Source organism: Ceratotherium simum, chromosome 19 (genome assembly GCF_057802395.1).
Source record: "Ceratotherium simum simum isolate JZ-2026a chromosome 19, ASM5780239v1, whole genome shotgun sequence".
NCBI lineage: Eukaryota > Metazoa > Chordata > Mammalia > Perissodactyla > Rhinocerotidae > Ceratotherium > Ceratotherium simum.
The window spans coordinates 41,936,538-41,950,290 of NC_141918.1; the positions used below are offsets into that span (position 1 = coordinate 41,936,538).

Consider the following 13,753-nt stretch of genomic DNA (forward strand, 5'->3'; position numbering starts at 1 on the left):
TTTCAAGTAGTACCATTCTCTTCATCTACATATTGAATCCCCTCTATTTTTTTGCCTACGTTTAGCCATTCCAGTACCTTTAACCAGTTGATTTTTAAGTTATTTTTTCTGACTTTGTAAGTGTTTTCTACTGGCATGAACCATTCCACCATTACAGAAAGCAGAACTACTGATTTTTTTTTTTTGATAATTTTGTAACACCCTTTGAATAAAAATTTCCCAGGCTACCATAAAGCCACATCAGGAATCATCATTTCATTTTAGTGAAATTTGGAGAACATAGTAAACATATAAAAGCCATTGAATTGTAATAGAACATTGTGTGGGTGCTTCAGAAATTTTTTTGCCATATTACTCTAAATGACAGCATCTTCTCTCTGCCCACCCTCCTTCAAATAATCCTGACAATCTTCTATTAGATTCATGACCCAAGGGCAAAAAACATCCTTACTTTTTTTGTGTTAGTTGGCTGGTTTTAGTTTCAAGGGTTTTTTTTGTTTTTTTTTATAACATGGCTGGTGTATATTACATTTTATTAAGGGATAAAAATTATAGTAAAAATAATGTGAAATAAAAAATCCTTGTAAAACATAATTCCTAGGGAACACTGGGATTTCTATCATTCACTAAATTTATTTTGAAAACAAAAAAATTCAGAAATGAAAAAAATGAGGAAAAGAAAACTTAGGAAAGGCTGCTGGTTGTAACTGAATATAGATAAAGTCTGGATGAAGTAATTTCTGAGAGACATACATAAAATCTGTACATTAGTAGATAATCAAGTCAACCCTTACCTTTTGACAGCTTCGGTCAATAGGATCCACGGGAGTAGATCTGGGATGAGTCACTCGAACATCATCTCTTCCACATTCCAGATTGGCCCATAATTCAGTTATAAGTGCATTAATAAACCCTAAGAAGAATTATTTTACATCATATTTATATATTTACATCACACTATCTTTCTAGATTATGGAAGAAAGATATAATTATGCCTCTGACAAGACTGGTCCACAATGATAAAAGACAGACGCTTGTATTTTGTATAAGAAATAACCTCTAACCTTGGTAGAAATTATATTTGCTACTGTTAATATACCTTTATGATACTTCATTATCATAAAACTATAATGACTAAATTCTGAACGACTATTTCCCTCGAGGACTGAGTTTGGAGTCCCAGCATTTATCTTTTGGTCAATAACTTCTCTGAGCAGGTTTTTCTGAAAAATAAGGTATACACCTTACTCTGCAAATGAGCTAACAGTGAAAGGCAGCCCGAAAGGTGGTGTGTGTGAGTGTGTGTGTGTGTAGAAGGAGGTATCAAGAGGCAGGGTAGGCATCTAAAGAGTATAGTGTGTTCCCTTATTCTAATATAACTATTATTTTTTGTAATTTCATATGCTTAGAACAATTCTCCACTTCACACAACTTTTGGCTCAATTCAGTCTTTAGATTCTTACGAGTCAGATACTATATATCTAAATGAAAATGATTAGTAAGCCTTACCATTAAATTCCTTTATGAAGAATCAAATCATATGAAAAAATGTAAAAGAATATCTAATCATAAAATCAGTAAGTTCATAATAACTACATTAGAGCAGAAAGAGTCCTCTGGTATAACAGAAAAAGTATAGGCTCTGAAATCAAGAATATCAGAGTTCAAATGAAAAATCAGCCAGCTTATTAGTTGTACATTCTTAGACAAATCTCTTGACTTCTTAGAGCATCAGTTCCTCCATTTGAAAACTGAAATAACAGTGCTACATTCAAGGGTTGTCATGAAGTATAAATGGGATGATGTGTAGAGTTCCTAATATAGCACCCAAGACGTCATAGGAACTCAAGCAGTGTTAGTCTTCCTTCCTTTGTCCTGTGACCCTCTCGTGAAAAGTTTGATACTATGAAACTCAAACTTAATGACTTGACCAACAGGGAAATCAGGTTAAATCTAGTCTCCAATGCTTCCATTAACGTGCCCTGACTACTACAATAAATTAAATTTTACTCTAAGTAGAAGAAAAAATAAATCATTCAGCTTAGGATGACTACTGGCAAGAAATATGTTTCTTAATACAAGTAGTCCAAATTAGTTGAGCCAAAAATGTTTAAGATACAACATAAAAAAATATTTTCATTTAAGAAGACAATCAATAGTGATGATGATTCAGCAACTATGAGCTTTGAAAAATATAATCATAGCATCTCTATTAGAGATTACATCTTGTCTCTGGTTCAGAGTTCAGATAACCTTAAGATAGGATATAATAAATTTCCAGTGTTTAAACTTCTTAAAAATCCAACCCATATTAGACAATACATGCCGACTGCAAAGACAGTGGTGAAAGCTAAGTGGTGAGAGGGAGCTTTCAGGAAAGGAAGAAGACGAAAGGAAACAAGGAAATGGCAGGTATGTGTGATAATCATTATGATCGTAAATTCTGATGCACATATTAGCCACTGACACTGAGTATTAAGAAATCCTATCAGTCACAACTGCACCAAGAGAGAGGTTGATATCCTTTCATTTATAAGGTGAGGAAGGCTTCTTAAAGTATCAAGTATTTCTCAGTTTGGTTCATTATGTGCCACTGTTCTGAGGAAAGAAGAAAGTTGTATGTATCTTCACAGGAAAAAAAAATTCCCAGTGGGATTTCATGGAATAGAAAAGATAAAAAGAAAACCCCATATCTTTCTTCTGTCTAAGGCCTAACTTTAGAAAAAGAACTTTCAAGTAAATATCCTTATATTTATTTAATCATGTCAGCTAAATTTCCCATTGGCTTGCTCATTTTATGTAAAATAAGTATAATTCTAATTAAAAGAAAAAAACTTACCTGAACTTTGTAGGGCTATTGCGCCTGCTGCTGTTGATGCTACTTGTGTAACCAAAACTCCATAGCCAAACTTTTTATGCCTGCTGATCTAACAACATACATAAGGAATGACACTGAGAAGCAGGAAAACATAGCATGCGAATATTTTATTTACATGTTACACACACAGTTGCTGATTTTTTTTATTAGTATACTAGATATTCTTTCAAGTAAAGATAACAAGAGCAGCAAAAACAAACTCAGAAACTATAATAATCATGAGTTAACACTAATGTAATATTTTTAACAATCTTATTTCAGATCTATTCTGGTGCCAGCCCTAAAACTAAGTTGCTTTTTGACCTTGAACAAGTCACTTATCTCTCTAGGTCTAAGTCTCTTCATACATAAAATAAGGGTCTTTGACCAGATGAAGAGTAAGATTCCTTCCAACTCTAAATTCTATTTAGTATTTTATTCTTTAGGTTAGTTCTTCAATAAATTTCCTCATTAATAAATCTGTACTGATTGCCAATTTAACTGGCCTTTTAAATAATGAAACAACTTTAAAAAGAACAATGGTATCCTCTTAAAAATGACAATAAGTTATAGAGGAAATGTGATTTTTTCTTCCTAAGGAAGGGAGTTTTATTTATATAAATATATATATATATATACACACACACACACACACACACCAACACATACACATACACAGCATCTTCATCATTAATATACAGGTTTGTAAACAATGTTGTAGAAAATATTAAATAAATAATTTGCTATTTCACAAAGAAAGTATCATACATGCACTCATGGTAAAGTACAGAAGTGAATCTCTCTCTTAGCAGAAATCAGAATAAGACAATAACAAAGACATTCTACAATGTTCCTCCTTTTCAGACTTTGGCTAAGATCAGGTTGGCTTATAAATGGTTAACTTCCAAACAGAGCTAACCATTCAGAACTTATATTTTTTCAATGTTTCATTAAAAGGATCTGTTTTAATCAAATTTTAAAATATAACCTGTACATTCAGTTTTAAGGGCAAAAAAAGTAGAGATGAATTAGGGAAAGAATTAGGGTTTACTTCTTCAATGTTCTGCTGCTCATGTCTTTATATTTGCCTTCTTTTTCCATTTTTTACTCATATTTTCCATTTTCCTTAATTTATCATCCATTAGTTCTGCAGTTAGATGACACAGAAGTACAGCAAGATAAATGTCTATCCTTTTCCCACTTGCCTTCCTCCATAACGACTGAGAAAACACCTTACTCATCAATCAATCACCCCCATTGACCCTGCTGATTTAGATATGAGTAGCCATAAGGGCTTACCAAATTTACGCTAACTTTCAGAGAAGTCTGGGTCTCCACTTTCTCTTCAGCATAATTAAGGAAATGGCCTACTTGCTTTATTAAAAGATAACTGAGAATCTAAACTTTCAGACAATGTCTTGAACAGCCTAAAGCGTCATTAAAGAACTGTACTAAATTATAGGGCTGTAAGTTACTGAGGTTCAGGGAACAATATCTTCTATAAATTACCACCAGTGTGGTACAAAGGAAGACTAGATTGTTATAAAATTTATGAATAGGAAAAATGTACTCCTAGGTGTATTATCACAAGAGTAAAAGCTGTGTCTGCATAGTCTCAAGCATCTAATGAGAAATAAAAACGTCTTTGAATTGCTTGAATATTTTCAAAAATAGAACCCAAATGGTTAAGCAGTACACAAGGAGAGATTCAAACTCACCAGCAGAGAAATTCAAATTAAAACAACACAATTTCATTTATGTAAACTTAGAAAGCCTGAAAAACTTCTCTTTTTCCTATAGTCTGAATGTTCATGTTCCCCCAAAATTCACGTTGAAATCCTAACCCCCAAAGGTGATGGTAGTAAGCAGGGCCTTTGCGAGGTCATTAGGTCACGAAGGTGGAGAGTCCTCATGAACGGGATTAGTGCTCTTATAACAAGATCCCAGAGAGCTCCCTGGTCCCTTCTGCCATGTGAGGATACAATGAAAAGTCCGTGAACCGGAAGCGGGCCCTCACCTGACCACGCTGGCATCTTGATCTTGGACTTCCAGCCTCCAGAACTGTGAGCAATAAATTTCTACTTATAAGCCACTCAGTCTGTGGTATTTTGTTATAATAGACCAAACGGACGAAGACAATATTCTACAAGAAGTGTACATATCCAAGGGTATTACACATATCAAATACATTGGTATGGAAGCCTGGGGAAGGGGGACACATACAAGGTGAAATGAAACTGCACACCAGGAAGGACAGGGAATAAAATTAATCAACAGAGAAAACTTCCACGGACAGATGAGGACAGGATGCCATGAACCGAGACATATAAATAACTCAATCCTCTCTACTCAAGGTCCGTTTAAATAAAAACAAAAACGCACATCTGCACATACAAACCTAGTATCATAAACTCATGAACTAATGTTTAGATGTTCTATTTATGAAGGGATGGTCAGGGCCCTCTCTCAAGTACTACTTATTCTTCATAGGCAAAAGCAACTCTAAAACATTAATTATTTGGTTTTTTATAGGCTTAAACAAAAGCAGGAAATTAGAATTGAAGAGTAAGGAAGAACAAACATTATATTCACAATCAGGCAACCTAATAACATCAAGAAACAACAGCTGCTGAGACAAAGAAAACACTTTTAAAAGCATACTATGATCCTAGGAAGCCCAGAAGTCTAGGGATATTTACTATGACAGTAAAAAGCTGAATATTCCTCAACGACCCTTGTCTGAGAAAAGGCTCAATTGTATTGTAAGTTTTATTTAACAGCAGCAAGAATAAAATCTGTCTACAAATATTTTTGTTTCTTTTAAAATATGAGGCCTAAACTTTCACTGACATGTACATTTAGACCCAATAGGTTTTTTCCTGGAGTTTCACCTAGTTTTATTATATCCAGATGTTTGACATCATATTTATAGAAACATCTGGCTGATTAACTGAATTTTTCGATTCCATCTGGTTGTTTGCCATCCTGTAAACATAGCCACAGACACCGACATCAACTCTCAAATGCTTTCTGGAAAAAAATATCAAGTTAAATATTACAATGCTATATGGCTTTTTAATTGAGATTTAATAACCTCTTCATGCACAGAAAACAGAATGATGTTCATAATGGCTTTTACAGCAACAAAAACTCCTTTTGCCTGTGGCAGATGGAAATTCATACCTGTAATTTTTTTGCATATTGGTTGAACATAAATGTCACACATTCATTGATGGCACCTGTTCTTTGAAGAAGTAGTAGTCCTTTGGGGGTTGCAGCAAAATTTAGTAAATCATCTAACAAATTCTCTTCCCAAGCCAAACTGAAACAGGTAAAAGAAAGGTATGAATTTCTTTATTATACTCAAAACTGAAAAGAAAATATTTCAGCTTAATGCTAGTTAAATTTACAGAGTGCACATTGGTTGCTAAGTACTCAATAAATGTTTAAAAATAGGATAAAAAGTATGGTTTCCTTATAGTGAGTTCTCTTATTCTTGTATCTTCTATCCCAATAATTTTCCTTCACTGAATGAATCAAACAGTAACCGCATATGTCAACATTTTTATTACACCTCAGTTCTCTCATCCATGCCTTAATTTCATTGTTTTCCCATTATAATTCTGCTGTGCCTGGATTCCCCAAGCCCCAACTCACCATTATTTCTATACTTCCTTTTCATTATAGAGTATTTTGTCTTCAGACTTTATAAAGCATATCAGGCATATATTTTCATAGGTTTTTAATTTAACTTTTGGAGAATGACATTTTTTTCTCAGAACACTTCTAAAAGGAAGGCCAGTAACATTCTCCAGAGAAAAAACTTCAAACATTCAGAAGACACACAGTTAATAGAAGAGTCAGGGCTAGAAATCTGGAAACACAGGAATGGATATGAGCACTTCATTCGGAAGTACCAGAAGTAAGAGAAAGAAACTGTGGATATTAAAATAGGTCAAAATCAAATGTTTACATACAGTGAAACTGTGAGTATGGAAAAGTATGCCCTTTTCCCCCCTATGGAAGGTTCAGAAGTCTGCTTTAGAACTGATTATAAGAGAGATTTGAAATCCAGGACTTTTATGATCAAAAAAGAAATGATCATTATATGTTTTGACACATATTCCTCTGTGTCAGTCACACTGCAATGACCAAAAGATATAACCATGTCCAAATACAAAATAAATATCACCATGGATAAAGAGAACAGAGGCACAAAGAAGTGAATGAGACTCTAGTTTTGAGGCAAATGCAGGCAATGGAAACCACATTTGGCTCCAATAGGATTTACAAGAATAAAAGAGTTATGTACGGGACGCAAGACCAGTGCTAGGCTCACTGCTTAAGACGTATGATCGAGTGAGATTAGTAAAAAGAATATGTAAATAAAATTAAAATTTATAATTTATATATGTAAAGAAAATATTATAATAAACAAAATACATTGATATATATACATATAAATAAACTGCCTAAAACTGGGCCTTTTGACGAGCCATAGCCTAGGGAGAAAGGAGGATACAGATAAAGCCTCATTTCTAGAGATGAGCAGATGACCAATTCATTGTCTAGTTTTTAATTATATCTATAGTATCCCCACCATTGCTGACAGGAGCCTCAAAATGCCAATACTATATTTATTTAAAACATGGAGGTAAAAAATAAAAACCATAAAACTGCTGTATAGAGAGGAATGAAATGAACATAGAGATAGAAATTGGGAGAAATAAAGGAGGGAGGGAGGGAGAGATGAAAGTAGGGAAGGAAAAAAAGACATTTAAAAGTGGACTGGCAAACTTCAAAAGATACCTAAAGCTAAGAGCCAGCAGAATCAACATTCACAAATGAATCCATTCCAGCTGAATTTTCAGAAATAATGACTTTAAAATAATTTTATTTATGATGCTTAAAGGAAAGTTTTAAAAAACTTTCATAAAACTGTGAAGCCAAAAGCAGAAATGAAATGAAAACAGGTAGATTTTTTAAAAAGAGCCATTGGAAATCCTGGAAATATAAAAACATAGCCACTTAAAGCAGATGGGATAAATTCTAGGCCAGTCAAAAAATTATTGAATTACATGGTAGATAAATAAGAAATAAATGTTTGAGAAAACAGATGAGACATAGAACATAGACTGAAAGGTCTCAACATACATCTAATAGAAGCTCCAAGAGAAGAGAATGGAAGAAATATTTGAAAAGATAACACTGAAAATTTTCTAGATTTGAGAAAAGACACCAGTTGAGACTATAGATCCAAAGTACCAAGCAGGATCAACTTAAATCACACAGAAACAGCAAACATCTAAAAAAAGAAATTAAAAGCTATGAGAGAGAAAAGATATGGCCTATAAAAGAAAGGTGATTATACTAACAGAGTTATTAGTTACTACCTATTCCAAAAGACAATGGAGTAATAGCTTCAAATACTAACGAGAAGTATTTGTCTATCAAAACTTTTATACCCAGATAAACTACCATTTGAGAGAGAGAAATAGAGACAGAAGGAGTGTGTGTGTGTGTGTGTGTGTGTGCACGTGTGTGTGTGTGTGAGAGAGAGAGAAAGAGAAAAAGGAGGGGAAGAGAGGGAAGGAGGGAGTATGGCCACACACATACAAGCATGCTGGTGGGGGGTAGGGCAGTGGGGGGAGGGGTGGTTTGTGTGGGTTGAAGGGAGAATAGCCATTTTTAGACATAGAAAGATATGGATGGTTTACCACCCTTAAACTCTTAAAGAATAATTAAAGGATAACTATTTTGGGAAATTTAAAAATATACTTCATTAGGAAAAAAAGTGAGCCTATCAGAAAGAACGGGTTACAAGTTTCAACAAATGACATAAAAAATAGTAACCATGTCAACAAATGTAATATCTGTGAGAAGAAATGTTAGGTGATTAAAATGATAAATCCAAAATTCTAGATAAGTATAACATTAATAGTTATGGAGTGTTTAGAGGATCAATGACTGGTAAAAGTGTGCTAAAACCCGTGCTGCTTTTCAAAACATGATATGAATACCCAATTACTTTATACTTTCTTAGGAAAAACGTACAGTTAAATATATATTCAGAACTTAGGAATAACCACTTAAAAAAACATAAACTTGACTAATAAAATCAAAACCAAGGGAAAAATAAGAATAAAAAATTTTATTGATCTAAGATAAGATAAAGGAGAAAAGCAAATTCTATTCTATTTGAATGTAAACAGAAAATATAAAATAAGAACAATGAGCCCCTAATATATCAGTATTGCAAAAATGTAAAAAACTTAAACTCACCTAATGAAAAAATAAAGACTGTCAGATTGGATAAAAATACAAAATTTACTACTCCAAATGGTAAAAAATAAAGGGATGAAAAAAAATACTACGTGTTAACAGATAAAACTGATTGGTTGACCCAATCTCCATCTACAACTCCTTTTTCACCAACTCCCATCCAGTGAGAGGCGGCCATATGAAATTCAACAAGATGTTCACAAAAAAAATGTAATGAGAGAGATTCCTTTCCTGAACAAAAGAGAAGCCACCATGAAAAGAAATCATTTGGCTCTACCACCTTTTTCCTCTGAGAAGGCAGCTGTGAGGTATAGAGGTCTGCTAACCATTGTGCAACCTTGAGGGCAAAAAGCAAACAATGATGATGCAGAACAAGGAAAAAGGAGGCTGGGTCTCAAACAGCATGAACAAGCCAATGCCTGGACAGTCTACCATGATACTTCTTGTTAAATGAGAAAAAGAAAGCCTCACTGAGTTATCTGCAAACATGTTCTTAACTAACATACTATGCAAATACTAACTAAAGCAAAGTAGATTTACCAGTATTAATACCACAAAATATAAAATTTAAAGCAAAGTAAAACAGTAATAATATGAGACACTATATTTAATATTAAAAGGAAAAAATTACCAAGAAATAACAGTGAATGTTTATGTTCCTAATAGCATAAAAAGCAAATTTATTGTTAGTGCCATCAAATCGATTCAGACTCCTAGCGACTGTGTGTACAGCAGAGCAGAACCCTGCCCGATCTTTTTGTACCATCCCCTCATCTTCCAGCGCTATATCAGACAATGCTTTGCTGCTATTAATAGAGTTTTCATGGCCAATTTTTTCCGGAGGTGGGTGGCCTTCCTAGTCTGCTTTAGTCTGGAAGCTCCACTGAAACCTCCCCCATGCGTGACTCTGTTGGTATTTGAAGTTCCAGTAGCATAGCTTCCAGCATCACAGAAGTACGCAGCTGCCACAGTATGACAACCGACACACAGATGGGTGGGGTGGGGTGGTTCCCTGCCTGGGGAACAAACCAGGGCCATGGTACACAGAGCACCAAATCTCCACACTAGACCATCAGAGAATATAAATACATAAAACAAATCTCCAGAATTACAAAGAGAAATGGACAAATCTACTTTTATAGTGAATGAGTATACATCAAGCAGGCAAAATATTGGTGGAGTTTTTGAAAATTTGAATAACAATATCTGCTTCCAACGAAGAACACAGAATCGTCTTTCCAAGCAAAGACAACTTTTCGTTTTAAGTGACCCTGTACTATATCACAAAATCTCAACCAACCTAAAAGGATAGATATCATGCAATCTATGTTCTCTGAAAAGAATATAAATTGATTAGAAGTCAATAGTAAAATAAGACAGTAGTAAAAACAACTGTTTGGAAATTTAAAAATGTATTCCAAATATTTCATGGATTAAAGAAACAAATAATGCTCATCTCATACCAACTTTTCAATTAATGTAAAAGAGAAAAGATACTCAACTCTTACTATGAGATAATTTAATTTTGACGACAAAAATGAAATCAACAATTCTATCTTATCAAAAACTCTATTAAATCTTTTCTAAGATATTAATATCAGATGTTGAGGGAACTTCATTTTCCCCTGGCATCAAGTTTCCACATGGAGCACATTCCCCAGTTCAAAACTGTTTGCTTTTCTCCACCTACTCACTTTTCTTCCCCATAGAAGAAGAAGGGACTCAGGAGATTTGGAGGATGACCTAAGCATGCTGAGCTAAGCAATGCCTCTCCCCCAGTCGACTTCCTCTTTGCAATCCACACACTCTGCTCTGTTCTACTATGTAGCTAAGTTTGATCTCTGAAGCTCCGCCTTTGAGGGAAGCCTCTGGCTGTCCAAGGCTGGTTGTGATGGAAGGGTAAATCTGTCTAATTCTTCACGTCAATCCTAGGGAGCCTATGTTATTCAGTGCTTTGATTTGCTTGACTTCTTTATCTCTTAATTGGTTCACAACTCAGGAAAGAAAGGGTGGCATATAATTTATTAGTTCCTTCACACTCTAACATCAGAATCTAAACATATTACCAACAGTAAAACGTGTGTCAAATACATTCATTATGTTCCCTCTCACTTTTAGCCTATTGACCACACTATTTCTCCCACCTGGAATAATGTTTTTTCCCTTTTTAGACAGTTGATACCCATGTATTCATTTTAACTTAGTTTAATGACAACTTCTGGAAAGATTTCCCCCACAAGTCAGCTCCAATGGACTCTGCATGACCCTTGTCATATAAATTTAGCATACTGTTTCCACATTGTGCTTACTTATTTGTATTCTACACTACACAATAAGCTCTCTAAGGTGTACGGGTATCCTCAGGACTCAGCAAAACATTTGGTCCAATAAATATCAGAATGAATGAGGAGAAAATGAATGCATGAATGAAAATGAAAAACGACAGACAAATCATAGAAGATCTCAAAGAAAACATCTAAAAACTATCTCAAAAATGAACTGCAGAAATGTTTGTTCTCAACCCTTCATGCAAAAAAAAAAAAAAGGCAGTTGATTTAAGTTTGACAACTATTTCAGAAAAAAATTATAGCTCATTTTAGAGAATTAACTATTTGTTGAACCATTATACTGTTAAGGAAATGCAAAAGGCTTTTTGTTTGACTGGCTGTTTGGTTTCGTTTGTTTTTTTAAGTTGAAACTACGGGTACCTAAAAAGAAATTTTGTTTTTTTAATTTCTCTTAACTAAAAATATCACTTAAAGTTCTCTCTAATTACCTTTTTGGACTATGCCAACACTCAATTAAGAAGAGACTCTAGGAACATTTGTCACTAGATCTTAATTTAAAAAATACACATATTTTCCCCATTAATCTGACTCCATATCTTATTGATATTTGTGAAGAAACATGGAGACATCTAAATTAAAAATTGGTATAAATACTGATTTAAATAATTTTCCAAAGCCAAAATCTAATTAAAATGCACTCCCACACATTTTGAAAAGTCATAATTTAAATATAAATGGACTTCATTGGCATTTGAAAACACTTTCCTTCTAGTGAACTCCCTAGTTAGCTTTCCAATTTTAGTATTTGGTAATGCTCCAAGTTTTCTGGAAACACTACAACACGTCAAGTTTCCTAACCCAAAATGTAAATAGAGGATGAAGCAAGTAAAATATTGCTCGATTTTTTTTAAAGGTATAAGTATTATATGATCTCTAATGTTCCTCCTAGGTATAATTTTCATTGATCCTATATGTATATATTTACCTTCCCGTAAAATCATTTTGCTACAGTATTCTATTACATTCTCATTTTAAAATTATTTCAGCAAACCTAAAAAAACAGATGAGCTTAAATCAATTGTACTTACATGTTTTGGAATTCCTGGCTTACCGAAGAAACAGAATCTGAACCCACTACCGGAGTAGGAATTCTTTCTGATAGCAAACTTGTCTAAAATATAATAATTAATTTACATTATATATATATATTTTTTACTGATAGCATTACTCATAAGATCTCATGCTACATTTTTATATTTTATTCTTAATGTAATTAAATTACCTTCAAAATTTAAATTATTTGGTTCTTAAATATCATGCAAAGTGTTTCATAAATAAAGCATATAAATGGGGAAAAAAGACTTAGTCCACTAATATATACTATATTTGACTATTGCTACATTATGATTTCCAGTGTCCATAACAAAAACCCAGATCTCTGTAAAAATTGCTCACATTCAAGTTTAAACTTCCAAAGAAGTATGTCAATCTACACAAAGATAATTTATCTAAAGTCTCTCCTACCAGAAGACAAGACTTGATAGCACCCAGTTAGATCCTAGAACTTTCTCCTTCTGGGAAAGGTGGTACTGAAGTCATCTTGTGCCAAATTAGAAACCATTATGTCCCCTAGAGTATTGCGATGCTAAGAAGTCATACTTGCTCCAGTAAAATATTTTAACTGCAGTATGATACTACAATAGTGACCATATTTGAAATAAAGATTTGCAGGGAGGAAAAAAGAAACTTAAGAATGCTTACCTTCTTCCATGCCTTTGCTATAGATTCATGCAAACTATAAGGAATTAACACCTGCAAGCCTTCACAGGTACCATATATTTGACGACACACAGAAATGAAAGCTCCTTTAACCATGGGCAACATTTCCGATCCAGAAAAAATAGAAATATCTTCATCTAGAAGTTTTTTCGAAAACTGGGCAATTATATGTGCACCTGTTGGACTAAAAGATGAAAGCTAAAAGTGATTCCAAGGTTATGAATCATGATTTCATAAAGCACTACCAAAAAGGCTGGCCTTACCACAAACTCATCACTTGGTTGGCTTCCTTTTTGTCCTCCTCTAGCTTTTCTCTGACATGTCAATATTCCTGATCCCACCCATGTGCAGATGTCTAATAATGAGAGTAGTTTCAGTAGAAAAGAGGAAAGAATATATGGACTAAAAAAACAACAAAACTATACATTTAAAAGGTTATAGACACCATGGGTCTAGGGCCATACATAACTTCACTTGATTCTAGAGTGAAAACATAAATCTGAGTTCTCCATTCCTAGCACTTGTTACACACTCCCCATTCCATTAA

At 33.8% G+C, this 13,753-nt stretch overlaps 1 protein-coding gene across 2 annotated transcripts in view; it reads right to left on the reverse strand.

Moving 5' to 3' along the window:
* TBC1D32 (TBC1 domain family member 32) overlaps positions 1-13,753 on the reverse strand; it is a 197,457-nt gene that overhangs the window by 114,478 nt on the left and 69,226 nt on the right. For both annotated transcript variants that reach the window (XM_087444041.1, XM_014781194.2), the window contains exons 17-21: positions 13,189-13,390; positions 12,516-12,598; positions 6,041-6,179; positions 2,840-2,927; positions 795-913 (exon numbers count right to left, since the gene is read on the reverse strand). In XM_087444041.1, coding sequence (XP_087300167.1) covers positions 795-913; positions 2,840-2,927; positions 6,041-6,179; positions 12,516-12,598; positions 13,189-13,390 — 631 coding nt within the window. The remainder of the gene's footprint in view (positions 1-794; positions 914-2,839; positions 2,928-6,040; positions 6,180-12,515; positions 12,599-13,188; positions 13,391-13,753) is intronic.